This window comes from Callospermophilus lateralis, chromosome 1 (genome assembly GCF_048772815.1).
Source record: "Callospermophilus lateralis isolate mCalLat2 chromosome 1, mCalLat2.hap1, whole genome shotgun sequence".
NCBI classification, from domain to species: Eukaryota; Metazoa; Chordata; class Mammalia; order Rodentia; family Sciuridae; genus Callospermophilus; species Callospermophilus lateralis.
In genome coordinates this window covers 76433093-76457430 of record NC_135305.1, presented here as the reverse complement: position 1 = coordinate 76457430, position 24338 = coordinate 76433093, and the positions used below count along the sequence as shown (strand labels likewise).

The 24338-nt window shown below is 35.3% G+C and overlaps 1 protein-coding gene across 1 annotated transcript in view; it reads right to left on the bottom strand.

Moving 5' to 3' along the window:
• The window catches only part of Hdac9 (histone deacetylase 9), a 658195-nt gene that overhangs the window by 317918 nt on the left and 315939 nt on the right, over positions 1–24338 (bottom strand). The window contains exons 8-11 of the mRNA XM_076863228.2: positions 22448–22563; positions 12364–12486; positions 9062–9272; positions 8439–8656 (exon numbers count right to left, since the gene is read on the bottom strand). Coding sequence (XP_076719343.1) covers positions 8439–8656; positions 9062–9272; positions 12364–12486; positions 22448–22563 — 668 coding nt within the window. The remainder of the gene's footprint in view (positions 1–8438; positions 8657–9061; positions 9273–12363; positions 12487–22447; positions 22564–24338) is intronic.

The window sequence follows — 24338 nt, the reverse complement described above, 5'->3', positions numbered from 1 at the left end:
TCAAACAGATGTTTGAGTTCTGAGCGGACACCATCTCAAAGCCAGTGGTCCTTGGGTCACTCAATTGGAAGACCTCACCCTTTCTCCCTGAGGACCCATTCTTGGCTTTGGTAAACTGCAGAGTAATTTAAAGCTCTAGATGATAATTACACAGGGAAACAGGGGCTCAGTGTGGCTGGACCACTCAGTTTCTCAGAGAATGCCAGAAATCCATTTTTTAAAAAATTTGGACTCTTTCTATTTTTAAGAATTAACCAATCATTTGAAAGCTTTTTAAGCCACCAGGAAGGTCAAAGACAAAAGACACATGGATAGGCCCAGTCCATAGACTGCAGCTTACAAACTCTGAAAATAGTCCCTAAAGTCACTTCTTGCTTGAACGTTCTATGATTTAGATCAGTTAGGGATGATATCTGTGTGCTCTTAAAATACAACTTCCCCCATACTTGTGATTTGTTTTATGTCAGAAATTCAACCACTTCGCCAGGAGTTGGGGGTAGGGTAGAAATCGACTACAAAGAAGCAGCACAAGGACATTTTAGAAGTTGAAGCAACTGCTCTATATCTTGAGTGAGATGATTGTATGATGATATACTTTTGTCAAAACTCACTGAACTGTACATCCAGAAGAATAAAGTTTACTGTGTGGAAATTATACTTGATAACAAAAATCCAATCACTAAATATATTACTGTTCCAAAAAGAAAAATGAGCTCTGTTTCGTGGTGAATACAGAAACACAGGAGAGAGTTGGAACAAGCTTCAGTGATTTGGTTTACAACAAAGCAACCTGATGCAATACTGAGGCAAGTGGGAAATGTGTGTCTTGAAAATTTTCTAGCACTTCCAGACAACATTTTTTTTTTAATTGACAGAATAAGAAAAACAGAACCACAAAGCTACAGGAGAATATGAATACTTTGATTTTGTTAGTGCTTACCAAGTTCATAAAGTACCTTCACATAATCCTCTCATGTAATTCTCACTTTGCTGATTTGAGAATTATTGGACAAACCTTGAATACCTTGATGCAAGTTGCAAAAGTGATAAGTAGTTGTTCCAGATCTCAGCAACTTCTTTTGGAAAAGATTACCAAGCAATCCAGCTTTTGCAGTTCACACTAGCTATGTTTTAGACACAGCCATCTTTGATAATAACTACCTGTTTGCAGGTCTGAGAGACAGAGAAAGAATCTGCCTTCTTCATTTTCATTTACAGTATGCAGCATAATGGTTGTTAACAAATAGATCTTTGGTGGAACATCATCCATTTCTCTATGCTGGGATATTATTTTGTTGAAGTGAGTTTTTATTGCTGGTTGACAGAATTAAGTTAAAAGAAGATAATGACAGTAAGCTTAGGGTCTGGGATCACAGCTCTGGATGTAATTCTTCCTGAAGAAATGGGAATACCCTAGACCAGATGACATTAAGGTCATTATAATCCTTCAGATTTCCTAAGTATTTAGAGAAAGAGCTGAAAGACGCAGGAAGAAGAACTAAAATCAGGAACTTACAAACTACCAAAAGCCTTAACAAAGACACTGCTACACACTGGTGGTTTTCATGTCCACAGATCACTTAGCTATATTAAAAATTCCTCAGTGAGACTTAATTATTTCATTCTGTCAAATAAAACTATTTGTCAAGGTTGGGAAACAATCAAATTATTTAGCTTCCCTCTTCCTTTGAACTCCATGGAATCAACATTAGTCAAAGTATTCATATGGTTTTATTCCCCAGATATTTTTTCTTTCCCCTATTTTCTTACCTCATAGTCCTGTCTAACTATTGTTTTTCTCATTCAGTGAAAGCGTCTCTGACTAGATTAACAGTGAAGAGTGAAAAGGAAAGGTCAAGGTCCCTTCCCTTGGTCTTCAAGTTGTAAGAGCAGCACTGGGAATGTTTATGAATGCTACACATTAATCCACTGAAATGGTCCTTTAGTTTCTTTTCCAAATAGGGGATTTCATCACATCCAATATAAAACAACAAGTCATTTTCTGTGTATTATAAACCATCAGCTTGTAATTATATAGCAAAATGCTTCTATATAAAATCTCTGTGGTGATGTAAGCTGGTAACGTAGCATAAGTGGATTTTTTTTTAAAGCCCACTACATACCTATGAGGATCTATTTACATGGGCTAATCAGGTCAAAATAGCATCTATGTATGTGAGGGTAAAGTCAAAGCTTCTTTTATAAACCTTCACAGATAGATAAATAATCTAGGAGGCTTTTTACTGTTATAAAACTAAAACTGCCTTTCAATGCTTGAAATGATGTTATTGTTTCTGAACATGCTATCCATCTAATGGGCAAAACGTAATCCTAAATTGGTGATTAAAGACTCTGCATGGAAACAAGCTGTCAAATGAATGGAGAGAAATTAATCCTGACAACAGTAATGCCTACTTTCCTAAATGAAAGCCCTGTTCAAATTTCTACTCATCCATTTTTCAAGACTTAAAACAAAGCATGCTCCAACCACCGATAGATGAGATGCCAACATTTGCATTTCAGTTGAACCTGATGAAATCAGTAAACTTCAGCTTCAGGCTTGCTGAGCACTCACTCTTATGAGTAGATGTTTGTCCAATCAAAAAAAAAAAAAAAAAGATTATGTGGCAACATACAAGAAAGGAACAAAATGTGATGTGGTTGTAGCTGGTTGTAGCTGCCCCTGTGGCTCTGCACTGCATGCACACTGCACCATTTGGAAAGCCCTGCAATGGATCAGGATATCTGAATGTCCCACCAGTGCAAACTGCCAAGTGAGTAACTGGATGGAGGGCAAACCATGGGAAGCTGGGAAACAGGGTAGAGAAAAGGGATTTCTTCATCCTGGCAAATCCAAACCATTCACAATGATCATGATAAGATGATCTTCCCTTTTTTATACATGTTTTCTTGCCTTGTTTTTAATTGTGAGATCTGTACTTTGAATAGAATTAAAATTAGGAAAAGCTTATCTCCTGCTTGGTGACAAAAACAAGACTGAAATTTCAGGAACAGGCGGTTAAGAACACAGATTTTTTTGTGCCATACAATCTATGTTGGAATTCCATCTCTGGTAACTGGTAGTTTTATCAACCAGATTAGTTTGCTTAGTTTAAGCCCTGTAAAATTCACATTCTGGAAATTTAAAAAAAAAAAAGTGAGTTGCTAAGGTTGAGGAAACTACAGATACAGATGCTGTTATAGAGAAGTCAGCCCATGCTAGATCCTGCATAGAAAGGGATATGGTGTTATTTAAGATCAACTAGTTGTCTTAAGGTATCTATGGAGAAGGTGCTAATGAAATTCACAAGGACACTAGGAGAAAGTGGGTAGCAAGAAAACAAAGATTGGTACATGTTCTTTATATAATTATGTTTAAAATTTTAATCCAGGCACAGGTAAGCCCTGGATAAAATCATATTTATTAGAATAAAGCTAACATAAAACATATACTTCTTGTTTTAGAATATAACGTATTCCTGAAAAAATGTAAATGTTTGGGGCTTTACACACCTATAGAATTTATTTCCTTGGCAATATATGTACTTTTTCCAATAATGCCCAAAATAATTCTATATTACAATGGACTTTGGGGAGATTTTAACAAGGAAACATACACAAGCAAGCTATGCTTATATGTGACCTCAGGCATGAAAGAATGTATTCTCCTGGGCTGTCATGGATAAATAGTGGTAGATGGGGAATGGGTTTGAATCATGAGGGATTATGGAGAAAATCTACCATTGATGCTTTAAAATTATGCTAAAAGAAAGGAATAAAACATATACTACTTGAATAAAGGGTTGAAATATCTCCCAAAACAACAAAACAAAACTAATAAAAGCTCCCCATTTACTCAGATCCAGCATTGAACATAATCATATTCTGCCTTGGCTTGTCAGAAAACAACATCTACCTGTTTTAATAGAGGCAACCCAGGACATCTGCTTGGCCTCCCATTTACCAGTCTTGTCTTAGATATATTTTTATTATGATAAAATAGTACTCATGTCAAAATGCCTAAGTATCATAGTAATAAATATATAATAAATACTTATATCTAGACTGAACCTTGACATATATAAGATATCATCTCATGATTTATGCGTGTTTTTTAAAAAGTGTTGGCTGATATCCAGTCATAGGAATGCGTAAGAAATTTATCACAGAGCTAGAAATAAAGGAGGAAAGAAAGTGAAAATAGAGAGAGGAAAAAAATATAATAAGGACAATATAATCCAGAAAGGTAATTAAATAAATTTCTAACATTATTTTGTAAAAGAAGTCAATTTCTTCCTCCCATCGCCTATCTCAATACGAAGCAAGCCGTGCTGTTTACTTGAGTGGGCCACCCTGCACTCTGCTCTCTCCTCAAGGGCCCAGAATGTTGTTTACTTAGTGCCTGAAACGGTGTCTGCACAAAGAGAGAATTCAATAAGATTTTGCTGAATGACTGCATACAGAGATGAGTATTTCAGTCAAATAAGTACAAAACAAAGACTTCTCTTAAAATTTCTGCTCACATAGATGTGATCTGCTGGAATATGAAAAACAAATATAGGAAAATTCTAGATAAAAGAGATACAAATTAATGCTACTCTATTAATACCATAACAAAGAAATAAAATTAAAAGATAATGTTGTCATAAATGGGGGTGGGGGCGGGTAGTGTTTGCCAGAGATGAATTTAAGATACACTCAACAAAAATGTCTGAAGAGTTTGGAAAAGCTGCACATAATACCCAGATATTGATGTAGCTAGAGATGGTCCTTTTTTTTGCAGGCAGTGATTAGAAAACTCTTTTAAAATCATGAATATGTCCAAGTAACTGTGGTGTGTTTTGTTTTAATCAATCATAGTATTTATTGTTTTACCAGAAAGTTAAATTGGTAATACTGAAACTCCAAGTGGGCTCAGGAGAAAATTACTAATATCCTATTTTTTTTGTTTGTTTGCTCTTTTGTATCTTGAAAATTCTATTTTATAAATGCTTTTTCTTCCAACAGGAAAGACAAAATATACTGGCAAAAAAAGCAACAGTCTTCTTTTGGTACTAGTATAAAGAAACTTCATTTTTTGAAAAAGCTTACCAAAATGTAAGTCATCACAGTATAAACATACAAGATATTGGCAACAGAAATTGTTTAATGCATTTGTAAATTTTTAAAAATGTCTCAAAAAACAAAAGAAGAAATGTTTTAAGCCACAATTTTCTTATGATTAAACTTTTCAAAACACTTTGAGTGAAAATGAGGTATTCACACTCATGAGCAGAGATAAATCATTCTGACAGGATTTCCTCTGCAGTCAGCACTCTCCTTTCTAACATCCTGCATTATTTACTGGCAAATATAACTTTAAAAATACCATATAAACCAACTGTAGGGATATTTCTGCTAAATTCTTGAACTCTTAGACCATAATTATGAGTCAAATAATCTTTAAGTACACAAATATCCCATGTAATTATCATGAAAGTATAAGACCACAGGCAGCTAAATCATCTGTTAGGGTTACTAACATTTTCATTATATAGATATATATAATAGATTCTTCAAAATTTAATGTTCATCATTTTATCAATGATGCTCCTAAAACTCTAGGTTTGCTTCTAATTCTTCTGAAGTTGATTAGCAACTCAATCACATCACTACAAATTTCAGACAGAAAGGCCAACTGTATTCGTCTGATGTTGGCTTACATATAAATCTACTTATTTTTTTCTTTGTTCAAACTTCATTTCTTGCTTACCTAAGTACTCAAAATAAGAACCAAAGAGAAGTTAAAAGAATACAAGGAAAAGACATTTTGAATATGTCATGTGCATACCTACAGGTTCATGTGTGCCTATGTTTCTTGCTATGGTAAGGATCTCATGAGTGATGGCCATACTTTCATGATGCCAACTATCTAAACTCCAGTTCTAATGGATTTAATAAAGATTCAAGCATGATAATGGAGGAAATGACATGTATAAGATTCTGTGGTAATTTCTTACTAATCAGTATTCTAAATGGTTAGAGTACCCATGAATGTATTTCTGTATGGAAATTTAGCTTTTGGCATTTACATTATAGTCCTGACCCAGTATGGAGTAAATGTCTTCATAATCCCAGGGAGGAAGATGAAGAGTTGCAATTCCCTTCTTGAAAGTTCTATTGATAATATTTAAAAATAGGACACAGGTCCAATATTTTCTTTAATAGATTCTTCTCTGTTTTCTTAGACAATCGAGGGCAGGTAAAATATTTTCAAAATCTGGAGAGTACCTGATGTGCACATGCCACTTGATTAAACATATGGAATACATACTTGGAGGAAAGCCAACTGGAGACCTGTGTGAGTAATCTAAACACCCAAGCTGAGAGGGGTTAACATATAAAGATCAGCTTTGTACTTTGAAGTTTTCTGGTCTTCATTTTGCCTAATTAAGACAAGATTTAATAATCAAACCACTGTACAAATAAGTACCTTAAAGTATAGGTTTGTTTCTAATTTTAGGAAGAATTCTTAACAGATTCCAAGGAATCAGCTCCACATGGGAAAAGTTTTCTGATAAGGCTTTCTTTTGTCATTGCTACAATGCAAATGCCTGCTTTTCATCTTAGTTTTATCCTGTGACTGGGGTTAGCATCCGCCTGACAAAATCTCAAGTATGACACCAAGAAAGAAAGATACCATCTGAGCATTCCATCTGAGTCTGAAATTGTGGTAACTCTAGGTTTAAAATATATATATATATATGTATGTATATATATATGTATATGTGTATATATATACATATATATGTATATTCTTAAAGGTATTCAATGTAGACTATGATTTCAAAGGGATCAATTTACCTAATTTATCTATAGCAGAATATATACATCCACATATTCAAAGGAAAGAGAAACACACACACCAACAGAAATACACACACTACTATACTAATTTTTATAAATAAACCTAATCCCAGGTCAAAGGGATTTTAAGGCAAAAAAGTAGAATTCCTAACATTCCCTCCCACGTAAGTTTCTTGCAGTAGACACTCAACAATTTTCAGCAATACCTAGTAATTTTGCATTGTGCTGAGAAACCACAAAACAAATAACAAAACCTAACTACCATAATAGAGCAAACGTGTATTCAAGTTGATGGGCATTACGCCATTAAGCAGGAAAAGAAGCTGGCTGTCTCTGGAGGAGATTGATTTTATACAAAATTACTTGACAAATTTAGACAGTCGCAATTTTAAAAAGCATTCAACTGATGACACAGAGTGCAAAGCACAGTGAAAGAAGGCAGAAAGACAGTTGGCCTTGCTAGCCATCCCCACTCCCAACACTCTAATCCCACGTTGCACACACCATCTTTGAAAGCAGCAAAGTGCTGGGCTGGAAGAATTGTATTTTCAGTTCTGCACTCTGCAGCCCATGTTCCCACACCATGGCTCCCTTGGTAAGATGGAGGCCCAAAAGAAGAGAAAACGTCAACAATATTATCAATAGAGTCAGCACATGATGACAATATCTTTTCCTATTGTCATTAGAAAGATAATGAGACCTTTTCCCATGAAGGTTTACTTTGTTTTGCTTTGCTTGTTTTTTATATCAAAATACAACAAAGCATTTGCTAAGCCAGGTTGTAGTTATCGTCCTTCAGTAAACAGGGTCTCACTTTTCAACATAATCCCTCTAAAACATACTTGTAGATGACATGGCACAGAAGAGAGGGAAAGATCATTTTGTGTACAAATTTGTAGAGCATGTTTTACTGCTCTGACAGGTATCATACTGTAATCACTGTTTTTTTGTTTTTGTTTTTGTTTGTTTGTTTTTTTTTCTTTTTCTTTTTTTTTTTTTTTTGTAGTTGCTTCAGCAGGAGAGCTCCTAAGCATTTGGAAGGACATAGATATCCACTGTCCATTTCAGTCTCAGTAGGGCCACCAGAAAGAAATTATTATGAGTTTCTGAGAATCTGATTCAAATGCTGTTTGGAATGAAGCAGGACATACTAAAATATAACCATAAACTACATGCATACAACTTGCTAAGCAATACCTTAATCTTGCTATCTGCCATCACCTATGCAAACTTTTTAACTTGTCAACACATGTATGCAACTCTGCTTCAAGTCCTTTTTGCAAAAATAGGGGCTTCATGCACATGTGCCTGGATGTGCTTGTATATTACAACAGGCATTCAATCATAAAATATCTTGCTAATCCATGATCTTGATTTTGCTACCTATCTCCCTCAAATGTAACAATGGTGACAACACTGGTATTGTGATGACATTTGTGAGCCCATATAACTGGGCTAAGATAGTAGTTTCCTATCTCCTGTAACTGATTCCAAAATTCTCCTCTTAGATATCCATACAGTAATAGAACCCCAATTGCCAAACCAATATTACAATATTGGTTACAATATTCTGGCTTGATTTGCAGGCTTACTTTGTTCATGTGGATCTGCTGCTGGTATTGTTTCTGCTTCTCCAGGAATTGCTGGTGTTGCTGCTGAATGACCAGCTGAGCCAACGTGCTCTGAGGCAAAGGTGCCGACTGGGTTCGATTCAGGGGTCTGTGACGGGGCAGTTTGTGGGTACCTCTAATACCAGGTGAAATTCTCTCTTTTGTTGCCAAGGGAGACTGAGGATGTAAGGGAACTCCACCTGAAAAACAATTTTTTATATGTGTGAGTGAGTGTATGTGCATTTATATATCCCTATATATAGATGTATTCACCCATAATTTTAGGAAAAGGTAAAAAGCCATTTGCCAGGCAAGCCTCTGAAGAAGGCTAGGCCAGGTGGTAGAATAGGAATGTGTCTGACCAGGTGACTCAAGTAGGCTAGCCTGGTATGTATCAAGATTAAATGAGGGGAGTTCTCTCCCCACCCCCACCTGACAGATCTAGAGAATAAATAAAGGATCATAGCCTTTCCCGTGGTACCAGGTGCCAGGGAGATCCTTGTATGGCACAGTAAATCTTTATTAGGGCCTTGAGACATTATACTGGATCACCGATAAAATAAAAGTCCTGACATGACCTGTGAATGGTTCCATTATTAAATTACCAGTCACAAGAAGCTTTTGTTGCCGCATTTGTTCTTTCAATAATAAATGCTGCAGGAGAGCCTGGTGGCTGCTGTTGGGCTTCCCCTCTAAAGCCACGTGAGGATGGCTTGAAGATGCCGGGACGCTGCCCCCATACTGCCCAGGCAGAGGAACACCTTGCCTGAGCGTCTGTGTCTCACACTTCTGCTTTTCTTTGAGCGAATTCGAAGCCTGTGTGAAAAAATAACAAAGATATTAATCCTCTTTCATCCATGTGGGTCACCAGGTCTCTCCATCAGTAGATGAGTTTCTTATGCTATAAAAATGAAGACCATATCCAATGGCTGAGTCAGGGACATGGGTAACAGTTGTCTTTAAACTAACCAAATTAACAAATAACAAATAAAAATAGGTTGGAAGCACTGTAAAGTATTTAGTAACTGGGCATCTGTACAGAATCTTCAAAAGTTTTTTTTAAATATGAACAACAAAGCAAGATACAGAATTTTAGATGGGAAGAACAGTTTCAAGAGGTCTCCTGTGCACCATGGTGATTATGGTTATATAAATAAAAATATACTTGAAAATTGTGCAGTGTGGATGATAAGTGTTTTTGACACAAAAAAGTAAGGTAATATATATCTTAAGTAGCTTGATTAAGCAAACTTGATTACACATACACATGAAAACACCATGTAAACCAGGCACAGTGGCATATGCTTGTGATACCAGGGAGGCTGAGTCAAGAGGATTGGGAGTTCAAAGCCAGCCTCAGCAACAGCTAGGCACTAAGCAACTCAGTGAGACCCTCTCTCTAAATAAAATACAAAATAGGGATGGGGATGAGGCTTAGTGGTTGAGTGCCCTTAAGTTCAATCTCTGGTACCCCCCCAAAAACCATCATGTAAATCATGAATATATATAATTTTATGTAACCCACATGCAGGTAAAATATTTCTGTCAAAAAACAAACAAAATAGTATTAATTTCAGACTTAATAAGTTCACAGTTTACTTCTGATAGATTTAAAAATCTTCTGCTTAAATAAAAGCTATGCTGAAAAGGTAAACTTTATTCAACTACTTAAAGACTCTATCATAGGGATAAAGAGAAAGCAGTCCATAATTTTGGAGTTTCAAGCAAAAATATCAACTCATTCTTTCTCTGCATGTCCTCTAATAATTTCACAGAATTGTAAGTTTCCAATATTCAATTTTTAAAATGAAATTCTTAAAATAACTCAATGAAAGGAGGTACAAAATATGCAGGAATTTAATTTAAACATGTATTTTCTATTAATTCATAACAGATTCCAAATCTCTAAATATTAAAAATGACACTCCATATACTTTTGTATAATAAACTACAAGTGAAATCAGATATCAAATAAAAATGCTATTAAGAATTTGAAATGTATGATAACACAGTAATAAGGCCATAATAATCATATCATCAACAGCAATAATGAATTATCCTATTCAAAGAATTTAATGAATGGTGGTCCTTTTGGTATTACAAAAGCAGAAGTCTAATACCTCAAAATTATGTGGCATGTTTCTTTTCAAAACTCATGTTTCATCTTTCAAAATTGCTGTGCACCAAGGGAAGCAAAGCAATTTTCAGTGATGGAGAAATTAAAGGACAAAGAGGTAAATGGTTTGTCTGAGTCACAGAGCTAGTCAATGCAATGTTTAATCTAGAAGTGATGCCTGGTCCTGGCCTCCTTTCCTTAAAATTTCCCACAATTCAGTGGGGAAATGGAATATTAGAGAGATCCCTTTGCCAGAGCAATGTTAGGCTTGAGAAATTAATTGTGATCCCCTCATCCACACCAAAATGCAAGAAAAAAAAACATGAAACTTTAATCCAAACCACATTGGTTTATTCATTCAATGGTACCAAACTGCATTACCATCGAAACATTAAATGGTCTGGCTTTAGTACTTGGTCCTTTGGGAAAAAAAAAAATCTCCCCTGACCACATTAAAAGTGGTACATGTGTGAATTATCAAGGAGGAGCAGCTTAGACCATTCAAACAGCAATGGCGGCAAAACACCTCTGCATGTGTCAGACACAAGAAATTTGGGGGTTAGTGTTTACTTATCATTAGAAGAGGTGGGAAAAATAGGAATAGAAGAAAAATAAGTTTTAATAAGCAAGGATTTGAAAATATTATCTATGAAAATTTACTTCCTTCTAATTCCATTTTTCTTTTCACTAGACCCAATTATTTACAAATGCTTCACATGGAATTTCAAGGGTATAGTTGAATTCAGAATTTTCAAACCTTGTTCTTTCATCCACAGAAATAAAACAACAGCCAAAATTTGCTTTTTCCAAATTGGTATAAGATCCTAGTATCATGGGAGATAACATATTCTGTTAAAAATCCAGATATAACAAAATTCCAGACATAATTAAAAGTCTCAGACTGATTTTATAATATGCATTGAAGATACATGTGAATCTGACATGCTGGACTTGCTGCTAAAGACTGGCAAAATTGGTGACAAGGGTTGAAACAATTTTTTTTAAAAGCTAATGTATCACAGGACATCTGTGTATGTACAGTTTAATTTACTAACCTTTCAGAGATGAATTATTCTGGGTAAAGCCTACAAATCTTTGAGAAAATCTAAATTTATATTATTTTAGGGAATGCACATAAAATAATTATTGCTATCTTCTGCTAGTAGGACAATTACCTCTAAAAGATCCTATTTCAGTTGTCAGAACTTTTAAACTAACTAATTCCCTTTGGATCTCCTGGGAATAGTTTAATGTTATTCTTAGAGAGTTTTTCCAGATACGTATTTTTCAGGACCACAGTGTCAGTAACTTAAATTCCCAAAATAAAGTCATTCACAAAATAAATTCCATAAACATATGCTGCTGTGTTTGGAAGCTGTAGCTCTCAGCTCTGGCCAGTGTTGTTCCAGGCCTTGCACTCAGTGGCTCTGTGATCTCAAACTTTTAGACTCTCCTTGTCTTACCTACCTCTTCTGTAAAAAATGTGGACTATCCTGTTTCATGGGATGGTCATCTGGAGTTATAAAATCATATATCTGGAGAGTGCTTTTTTAAAAAAGCTATAAGCCATTATACAAATGTTAGCTGTTTTATTATGATTATGCAAACCAATATAATTCTGTGATTTCAAACTAACTGAGCACCTTTGAACAGTGTAGCAAACAAAAAAATAGCACAGGACAGGTTCACCCTAAAAAGTTTTCTCATATCTAAATATACAAGAAATGAAAAGGATTTCCCGTATGAACATAGGACTTTGACTGTTTTAGGCAAGACTGTGTAATGACTTACATTGAGCTGGGATGGCCCTGCTGGAAGTCCCAAGGTGATATTGGGCAAAGAAGGAGAGGTATAAAGACTTAGCAGGTTCATGGAATCGTCATGAATTAGAATGCGTTGCTGTGAAACCAGCTGCTGTTAAAAAAATAAGTAAAGGAAAGTCTCACAAAATCACAATATCATGAATTTTGTAGTAAAATAGACACACTTCATAAGAGGTTTTTACATTATCATAATCCAGAAAAATATTTACGTTCTTATTTTTTGATTTCTGTATCCGAGGGTTACAATGGAAAAATTAAGTAAAGAATTTCTTCAGATAGAAAATCATAAAAAAGGAATTAACAAACAAATGTAGGTTTTATTTCTTCTTAAAAGAACATGTCAGATATTTGTGCTTGAAAAGTAAGAGGTATCTTGAGATTATTACTATTATATTGATATTATATATTATAATATTAATTTGTAAATAATATTATAATATTAATTAATATATTAATTTTGCAAAATTCATTTTTAAAATTCTGGTTGTATAGAATATAATAAACATGTTTGTCGTCTCTTGGTAAAGTACAACAATCAAATTAGGTAATTTCGATGAGTTTATATATGCAATTGTTTTGTATTAGTGAGTGAAAATATACATATACAACACCATCACAGTCATTATCTTCATCAGAATTAAATGTCATTTCACTATCAGAAACACATAAGAAAGTCCACACCATCACATTGGGCTTCTACAATATCACATCTTTTTGATATAAAAATCTACAAATAGACAATTCTGTATGGAGATTTTCTTTAGATCATTCACAGTCAGAAACAGAAGTAAATGTTAAAATGTTAGGTGTTCCCCATGCCACAATAGCTTTCATTACACAGTTTTGGCATCACAGAGCTTTTTTACAACAAATACCTTTTTTAATCCAATACTAGTCATGTTTTCCCACATGTGGCCTAATATGGCTGCTTGAATTACATTTTCTGTGTAACTCTTGCTTCCCTCCCAGAACTTTTATACAATAAGAGTTACAAAGGTCTTATTAGACTAAGGAACTCTGGCCTGATATGGTCCCCAAGAGAACAACATCCCTGAAAAAGAATACTCCATGTAACGGTATGACACAGTGACTGCTTTCTTCCCAAACAAAAAGCATATGGGACTCCAATAATAGACCACCTCCAAGAGGGATACTGCACACACGGGCTTTGACTAAAGTAAATATAATAACTTGTCAAGCATGTTTGGGGGAGCTGTAGATTTTCCTCTGGACAAACCTGGGATATCAATTAACTGGGGAAAAATATCACGTGCTAATACAATGCAAGCTCAGAATGTCACTGAAGAGTGATGCGCCACCAAAACACAGGATGTTATTCCAAAACATTGTCTCAATCATATGTCTGTTTGGAGATGAGTCCTAGCCTTAACATAATAAGAGCAGAAGGCTAAATGGAGTTTTCTCATTGCAACTTGGAACTCCCAGCTACCTCAGATTTTGTTTCTTCTCAAAAGAACATGTCAGATATTTGTGTTTGAAAAGCAAGAGGTATCTTGAAATTATTAACATTATACTGATATTATTATATCACAAAATTATAAATGTCTAAAATGCCAAAGGATGAAGCTTGTTGGAAAGTATTTTTACATTATATTGTGTGAGATAACAATTTTATTTTAGTGACTATCAGCAATTCTTCCGAATTTGCTCTAAACAAAAAGGCCAGGTACGATTTTGCTTATACAAATAGAGATTTAAAAATAAATTTTACTATAAACATACACCTAAATAAGAACCAAAAGAATGTTCAAGGAATTAAAAATATTTTAACTAGCTTACTGACAGTAAATAGTAATTTAAAATAAAAGGATAATCCATTCACTGATCTGTAGCCACAGAAAACAAATATGAAAAAATAAGCACTTTAATATATAATTTTCATCCAAGATTGTTAAAAAGTTCACAGCACTGAGATTTAAAATAGACTGTGGGAAGGACACTGTTTTTTTCTTCTTGCCTCTCAGTGTCCTTCCCACAGCTTTCTCAAAGAGCTTATCTTTGTTTCCTAGAGAGAATTCTTGTGATATTCTGAGATGTCTTTCATCACAAAAAGCAGGCATACTGAAATGAGAAAGACATTTCTCCTTAGATATATTGATGGCAGAGTATGCTGTATGTCCACACTGCTTTGACTAAAGTAAAAGGATTTGGGACATTCCTACTAGGATTGCAGTCTCCTGCAGTTTCACATACAAATTGAGTAGTTTCATCTCCTGTGATGGTGCACTGATTTTCAGCGCCCACCATGTGCTAAACCCTATGCCATGGGGTATTTTGGAGGTTAACCTATTCTTCATATGTACTCTTGAGTTACCATGATGGTCCTGTTGTAGATGAGGTCACTGAAGAAAATGAGCGAGGTAATGGTGCTTCCCAATGGGATGGGCAATGAAACTTAGATGCTGCTGCAGAAAGAGCAAACTACTCCGAAAACATTAATAATAACGGTTGCTTAAGAAAAGGAGAGAAAACAACTGTAGGTCCTATGACTGATGAAGGGGTGTATGGAGTACAACTGGTAGCCACCTGAACTGAGAAAAAAGCTCTATGGCTTTTCAGATGTGAGGATCTTCAAGTCATGTAGAAAATTCATGAGGATGCAAGGAAAGTTCTGTGTTCCCAGGTCTGTGGGTAGAGTCTTTTCCCACAGAGACTAATAGGCATGAGGTTGTATCCTACAGACTTCAGGGACTTGGACATTGCTTAGCTTCTCTCCTTTGATAATAGATAAGGAAACAGGCACAGAGTTTATATAGATTTTCAGTGTCCAGAATTATACGTAATAGAACTGAACAACCATTTTCCTCAAATTGGCTTCTTTAAATACAGCTATCCTCAGCTAAGTTTTCTTGTGGGAATCATCTATCTGTTCCAGTTTAATGAGTCTTAATAAAACCTAGAACGGTATTTTACATTGCTACCTGAGTGCACGCAAATTATGGGGAAACCATTCCACTGAGAAAATGAAGAATCCTGACCAGGATTCCTTCAAGATGAAAAGGCCACCCGACCTTAGCATGGAAGTAAGCTAACAAGGATTTTCAGGCAAAGTCAAGATTTTTCCAGGAACCAATTCTGAAACGGATTCAACCCTTAATTGGTGCTATACTGCTAAGATGCCAACATTTCACAGCTTAGAATGTGGAAAAGATGATTTCAATGTGAACATTTTTCAGAATTAGAAACTTTTGTTATAGCTAAATAAAATAGAAATATTAAATGAGTGATTGGCTATCACATGAGCCTCGTGAAGCAGTTAATGAGTAACTCCTCTGTATCACATTGATGGTGCTAGGCATATAGAGAGGACCTGGGCCTCACAGACTCACACGCTAGTCAGGTTGACAGCAAAGCAGAGGACTAACTCACAAGACTCATGATAACCACTATAGCTACACACGGTATGTTAAAAATTTTGATGGCACAGAGAAGGGTATCAATCTAAAACCAGGTTTTGATAGATAATTAGCCTTTACCAGATGGAGCAGGATGTTGAGATGGATACGAATTGCGCCTGGTGTTTGGGTTGGGGGGAAAGGGTCTACTCACATTTTAGTAAGATCCTTCAAAATTTTACTCAGTCTCTTTTCTCACTATCACATCAATTGGAAGAATCAATATCTCTCTCTCTCTCTCTCTCTCTCTCTCTCTCTCTCTCTCTCTCTCTCTCTCTCTCTTTTATTTATTTATTTATTTTTGTTTGGGGTGATACCGGGGATTGAACTCAGGGCATTCAGCCACTGAGCCCCAGCCCCAGCCCCAGCCCTATTTTGTATTTTATTTAGATACAGGCTCTCACTGAGTTGCTTAGTCCCTAATTTTTGCTGAGGGTGGCTTTGAACTTGTGATCCTCCTGCTTCAGCTTCCCTAGCTACTGGGATTATAGGCATGCCCACTGTGCCTGGCTGAGAGAATATCTTAAAGATAATATTTGCAGTTTGAATGAATAAAATACATGTAGACAAAAGACTGAAAATAGCTCAATAAAGCTATTTATTTAGTAATTGGAATCAAGAAGCTATTAGTTTCAATTGAAAGACTCAGCATCTGACAAAACACTGATAAAAATTAGAAAAATGGGCAATATCAAACATGGGGACATAGAAAAGCTAAATCCCTTATACAGTGCTAGTGGAACTGTAGAAGAGTCCAGTATTTCTGGTGAACAATTCTACATTATAAACCAAAACAATTATACTATGCACTATGACCCAGTGATTCCTCTTCTGGGAATCATAACTACAGGAAATTCTCTCTTTAAGCTATCAGATGTCCGTGGGTATATATTGAAGCTTTGTTTTTTGGTGATGGGTAGGCATTGGAGGCTGCTGGCATAGTTAACTGAGGAATGAAATGGATGAAATGGAGCAGCACCCACCAGATTTCTTCGGTGATTGAAAGCATCCATACATATTCAACCAGGTTTATAAACACATGGTTAGTGATAAAGAAAGGAACTGAGATAGATAACACTGTGCCATTTAGATCCAGTAAAGTACATGGGTATAAAGCAAAAAATACATAGCATGTAAGGATTCAGGTAAATGAAAATGCAGGAGAATACATGCATGTAGCACAAGGAAAATGGAAATGGGGGAAAAAAGAAGGAACGAGTGAGGGAGGGAAAGAGATTTGGTGAGGAAGGTAAATGAGCACCTTTCTTACTCTTAAGGGCAAAAGAAGTCAACAATGACCCTTGATGGAATACTACATAATTATATAATTACATATTTTTAAAGAGATAGGAAAAGTGGATGTAGAATTTTCTGTTTCTTGTTTGTCCAAACTTATCTACAATACTCATGAAAATTGAGGGGGTAAAAAAAACCAACAAAACGAAAACCCAGTTTTGGGAGAAGTTTGGACTAGTAAAAAGTTGGTTTATTGCCTTATACTTGAACTCTACCACTCACTGGCTGTGAGTCACCTACCTTCCCTGGATGTCAGATTCTTCAGCCTAAGACTGAAGCACCTCTGAATAGCTCTATCAGATGTCAGCTGTGTCTATCAGAATGTCACAAGGTAAAACTTGCTCATAAGTGTCAATCAACTTTGACTTTAAGAAGTGTCAAATTCCTGAATCATGCCCAACTAAAAAGAAGAAAGCAATGCTTAGATGAAAATTCCCTTAATCATCTAATATTTGTCCATGCATTTACTATTATTTTTCAAGAATGTATTTATTTCAACTCTTCTTTTAGATAACTGGTAGAAAATTAAGAGTTTCCTGTAATAAAAAGAAAATTATTCAGGTAGTAAAAATCTCCAAGTCCTCAAGCTTACAGGATTCTGAAGAATGTATGACTATTATAGAATGTATGTAAGATTTTAAAAAAAAGAAAAAAATCATTTATAGGCTTTGCTTTACAGTTCAAAGTTGTTTTAAGCTTTGCATTTATGTTTTGTTAAAAATCTTGCTTTACAATATTGGCTCATGTTATTCCTAGTAAATGATTATTTTGTCATAGCAACCTCTTTTCCAAGGGGGGAGTGTTTTATTTGCTGCCATCTAAAACCATAGCTCTACACCCACTCAGATGGGAGCATAACATTTACAGCAAATGTCACAACAGCTATTATGAAACAATAGGCAGATGAGTCATGTGAGATTGGGGCAAAACAAGTGACATTTCATATGATTTTAGAACATTTAACCTTATTATTAGAATCCTTTTACAAAATCATTTGCATCTACTGGAAAAAAAATATTTAAAAAATAACAGAGCAAAGATAGCCACTAATGTTCAACTAGAAATAAACCAGCAGCTTGGCTACTGTTAAAATAGCTATCAAATAAATCTACCAAATCTAAAGTAATGATGCTCATATCCATGGAAACACATTTGAACCCGCAGGCCCACAATAATAACAATAAAGTAACTAGATAGGTAAAGACATCTCTGACTGCAGTTAGAAATAGAAACCCCTGAAGTTTAAGCTCTCCAACCAAGTTTACAAATGAGTGAAACAAGTAGCTCCAGCAGTCTTAGTTCTGGGACTGACATATGTAAGAAATAGTAGAAATGGAACAGAAGCGGTCAGAGCAGATGGAGACTCACTTTCACATGAGGGCTGCTGGCTTGAAGACAAACAAGCTAATGAGTTTTCCCTACCGGGAGTCAGCGCTGATAATAACAACAAAAATGAACTTATTCCTAACTTTACAATTTACCACCTGCCTTCTGAACACAGATGCCTTTCAACCAAGTTGTTGATGCAGGCATTACTACCTTTTACTAGATCAGGAATCTGAGGGTCAGTGGAAGTTTGGTGACTTGATCACTCATCATGAGTGGTTGGTTTTGCGGTCAGGTTCATACCCAGCCTCTGAATTTCCCCCCTGTGTGCTCTATTACTCTGTGTTGTTTCCCAAGTATGGACTTATGGATACTTTCTCCTTTGATTTATATTTTCCCTTTATCTAAATCAGGCAGGACCTGTGAATTCTAAGATGGAAAAATTTGTTTTCAACTGGGGCTCAAGAATATTAGAGATATAACCTTACATTTCTATTTCCGACTCACCAAAAGTGGGTAGAATCCCATTCATTTACAAGGGCTCTGAATGAATGGGTTGCCAAGCTTTTCTATTTACAGGTCATGGACTAGGCAATTCATCCAAATGCACACTATTATACTGACATAAAATAAAACTTGCCTTTGTTGCTTTAGCAAAGATAGCTAAAGAAATATGCTATCTGTAAATGATGAAGTATACAACTCAATTCATGAGCATAAAATTATGTAGATAATTTGTACCCCCCAAATTTTCTGTTGCTGTGAAATCATTCTTCTATTAATCTTAAAAGACATCTGTAAAAATCATAAGCAATTCTAAATGATGCTTAATCAAGTATGGCTAAAAATATTTTTCTTTCTCTGGTTTAGATGGAAACATTTAGTGTTACAAAGCTAGGATATTAATTTGCTGACAGTCTGGGTCTGAATTCTGCTGCCTCCTCGTCTATCCAGAATGAATTACACTACAGATCTCTGAAAATGTAATGCAGCAGAAAACCACATGTTAGCCATCAGGGTTGCATTTTTTGTTCTGGGCCACAGAGAGGCTACCCATCAGTGCATAAAGGTCTGCCCACCTGGCCTTTTGGATCATAGTTCAGGCACACAATTAATTCATTATGAGGTAAGTCACTGCTTGCTTTTGAACTAGTCTTTCCAGCTTTGGAGGTGAATGTCCTGTCACTGACCTGAAGAAATACCTCTACCCTTTTAAACTCCATTAAATCACATTTCCTTCTGTTTTGTTTTCTTTTTTCTTTTTTTTTTTTTAATGGTGGGGGAGAAGGAAAAGTTTATAGTAACAGAATATATTGAACAATTAACTGAAAAGCTAAGGCATCTAAACAGATAATTTGGGAGAGCGAAGGGTTTAGGAATATAAAACAGAACCAAACCATATAAGCAAACTCCATGAATTTATATTCTCTTTTATTTTTATATGTGTGTGTGTTGTGTGTGTGTATGTGCGTGTATGAAGTTCATACAATTTTGGAGATTTAACTTAATAGATCATAAAAGGTTTGAAGTAAAGATAAAAATCTATTTCCAATCTTATCACTGTGTATCTCTTGGCTGTTCTTTATGTCCTGTTAAGTACTATATTCTCATATCTATGCATTTATGATGATGAAATATATCAGTTTCTTTAGTAACTATTAAACTGTATCTCTCCTCTTCCTCCTTCTGAAAGGTAATCATCACACTAAATTTTGTGCTCATCACCCTCTTGCCACTTTAAAATAAACTTTTTACTACATATTTCCAAACAATATTATATTGCTAATAAATTAAATCCTAATAAAATATAATCATAGTCTAAGTGGTGTTCTGAAACTTACTAGATTGACAAGAATTTATATAAGAATCATATATGCTACTGAATGTAGTGGAAGTTAGTCTCTTTCAATTTCCAAGGGCATAAAATTCATACAGGGACCCATGAGAACTTATATCCTTTGGTGTTTATGCAGTTACTGAGAATCATATTATTAAAACTGCAACCATACTTTTTAAAAAACTATTTGTAATTGATTTTTTATTTTCTTAGAAATTAATTACAGGGTTGCAGAAAACCACCTAATATTGATAATATAAACTCATGAAGCAACCCAATAGTCCAATAATCTCACTTATGTCTCTGGGTCACAAAATTTGTGGAATATTTATTCCACCTAGTATGTTTTTGAAAAGATACAAAAGAGGGGTGACAAGATGACAAGAAACAAGAAATAGATGAAGGAACTAGAGATAATGCAAATGTCTGAATATTATTCTTCAAGTAACTGAAAGATCACCACAAGAAAGAACACCTCCCTTTCCTACTTAAGGCCCTTGAAAAATTGAGGGAAATTTTTGAGATCTGGAATGAAGGACTGTACCTCTAGGGGGATTCACATTTGCCTTTCATAAGCACCTGGGAAACTAGAAATATGTGGCCACTGTAAACCAAACTAACAACTAGAGGTTGTGTGATTTGGGGGACATAATACCATACAAGGACAAACTGTGGTTACAACTCCTCAGTATTTGCCTCCTCCTCTGCCCTGAGCCAAACCTGCTGTGGGGTGAGCCACTCACCAATGTAGCAGAGATACGGGCCTTCTGGGTCCCAGCTTGGAGTTGGGGGAGGGTGGGGACAAGGGTCACCTCTTAAATTATCCTCCTTGGCAACACTAGGCTTTGCTTTCTATCTCTTGACTTTGCGAGGCCCAGGAAACCAAAGCTCAAACTCAAGCACACAAATGTCCTTAAAGTAAACGCAACTTCACTGGCTTCCATCCTCTACATATCAGGGATAAAACATTTGGGTTTCTGCCTGAACTTATATTTTAGCCTAATAATTTCATAATGTATAATAGTTTATTACAAAGCCATATGTGTGTATTTGTGCATGTATGATATATGTGAAGTTACAGAACAACTGATTCTTGGCATTATGTCTGAAAGATATTTCTGTTGGTCAACATAACTATTTAAAATCAACTGGCTTGTGTCAGGAGACAGTGGAGTAAATTCCTTTAAAGGCAGACATGTTCTGGTTGAGGCTGGATAATCACATGGCAAAAAAGCAATAGGTGCAATCCAAGAATGTGAGATTTCAACAACTGCTATCAGACCCAAAGTACGATGACTCTATATGACACAAGAAATATGTCACAGTTATGTATAGGGAGTGATCACACCACCTTTCCTTGCCCAGAGGAATGCACAGTGAAGGCGGCATTATAATGACAGAAAAATTAAGACTTTCAGTCAATGGACGGTGACCTCAAAACAGTGAGTTCCGTGAGAAAGGCTACTTTCAGACTCCTGGCTTCGCTTGGTCTAATACTTAAACTACAAAAATTCTTGTCAGCTCATATTTACTTTCCTCTTGTCTTGTATCATTAATTACAATAAATAAATAATGTGACTTTAAAGTAATTTCTTTTAACATGTCATCATTTAAGGATAGAGTACTGATTTATCTCTATATGTCCATCACCAGGTAAAATGACTGGCATGTAATGAGTACTTAATAAGTGTTTGTTCAGTGGAGCCCAGTGCCCCTTTTACTACAATAAGCACTTCAATTATTGTTCACTATTCTTTAAGTCAACTGGATAAAACTCAACTATTTGCTAGTTGTACTTCTGAGAGTATTGTGTGAACTTGCTTTTATTTACTGTTGGGTTTAATCCCATCAGAACAACCAATAACCAAACAGAAATAGCAAATGTAGACTTTTGTGTACATACTCAGGATCACTAAGAATGTTTAATTTGAGGATTGTATTTCAGCACTTCCCAAACCCTGCTTGTTATCCAAACATCCCAAAGTGTCTCCTCCATAAGTAAGATCAAGTTCACTCCATCCCATATAAAACATAAATAATATTTATTTATATCAGTTAATAAACAACTGTTATTTCTCTTATAGGTTTAAAACATATGAAATTACGAAAAATCACTTTGTATGAAGAAGCTAATCAGGGAACCAATTTGTAAAAGAAGCAAAGAAAAAGGGTCTTACCTCTGCATGAGGAGTAGGGGGCAAAACCGAAGTCTCATTTTCAGTAACACTTCCAGTTGGCCCATTGTTGGGTGAACTGGGGCCAGACCCTGGAGAACTGCTACTGACTGAGGATTCTGAAAAACATTGCAAAATATTTATGAACAATATACCAAGATGAACTTTAGTTACTGTGACATACAGCACTTGGCTTGATTTTATCTTACTCCTAAGTGAGTGACAAGTACTGTTTCACTAAATAAAAGAACTAGGGAAGTTTATGGAATGTTTCTAAAATTTCTATTACTCCCTCTTTCCCTCTGTGTTCACTGTAAAAACTACAACATAGTATTCAACAATTTCTAGAGAAGTAAAAAGGTAACAGAAATAATCATAATGAGGGAAAGAAAGTAAAGAAAGGAATCTTACTTGCTTTTGTGTTATCATAAAAAAATAAACAGTGATAGAGATGATGAACTTGCACACATCAGAAAAGCAAGTCATCAACACATGGAACTCAAAGCAGTTCATGCTGTGTTTGAAAAAAAAACTGCTTAAATGCTAAGCTATAAACTACTCATCATTGTATATGCTAATGCTGTACCTTATCATATAGTGCATGCAAGTCGGAGTTGAATAAAGAAAATACAGTAGTATGTAAAATCTCAACCCTGAATCAATGATCTTATACAACATAATCTGACTTTCACTTTGTACAACTTATTGTCCAGAAGATGAAACGTTGCCTAATATATTAAACTTTAATACCAAAAAAAGAAGCAATTCTTTTGAACAAAACTTAGCTAACAACAACACAGACTATTTATTTAACTAATCTATTTCTTCTTTAGACATAAAATTCACACACATCTCAATTTATGAAGAAACTAATATATTTACTAAACACCTAATTAAAAAATAGAAATTTCCAATTCCTAGAAATTCAGCCAGACAAATCATCTTATCAGGCCTTGGAAAATTACTAAGTGAGCTCTAATTAATTCCTCATCATTTTTTATAATTTGTTTAGTTCAACAATTTTCATTTGCCTCATCCTTACATTGTGTAAACCCAACTCTGCACAAAAGAACTTGCCTCATACTTTTCAGAGATTGAGGGCATCTGATCTGGTTTCCACTAGCATCTTTTCTTTCTGTCCTACAGTCTTCTTACGCATTTTGTAGGTAAACTGTTTCTCCTACAGTGCCTACCTTTTAAGTCCTAGCAATGTGTCTTGTTATTAACCATTCTCTCTCAAATGCCACCAAATATAAAGGCTTTTGACAAATCTGTCCTCATCCTCCTAATCATTTATATAGTAACAGTTTCCACTTCCATGTTCATTATTCCATCTCACATTTCCTCTTCCTCCTCCTATTCCCCCAAATGGACATTCACCTAAGTTTGTGGCCTTATCCCTTTTCTCTTTCCTTTGTCAAAGTGACTCAATATGGTGACTTTAAATGTCATTTTTAGGCTGAACATTCTCATGAAAATTTTATTTCTTGCCTTGAATGCTTCATAAATTTCAGCCTGAATTCCTATGGAATGCTGGTTACTTTCAATCTCCCATGACAATGCATTCTAATATTCAATGTTTCCTGCTTGTCTCTGTATTTTATTACCCCCCCTGACGTAATCCTCATTCTCTTCTTTACCCTAATGAGTTAGTAGGGTTTGTCCTTTATATTATCTCTCCTCTATGTCTCACTATAATCATTTTACAGTAAGTATTCAATATTCTCTCTTGAATGTTGCAAAATTATTCCTGAGTCACTACAGAAGTCTTCCAAAACATTCTTTCAAATTCTTGCCAGAAGGATCTTACTGAGATAACTTTCACCATGTCCATCTGCTCCAAAGGGGAGCCCACTATCATCTCCTACCATTGCCCTTTCTGCACAGTCACATG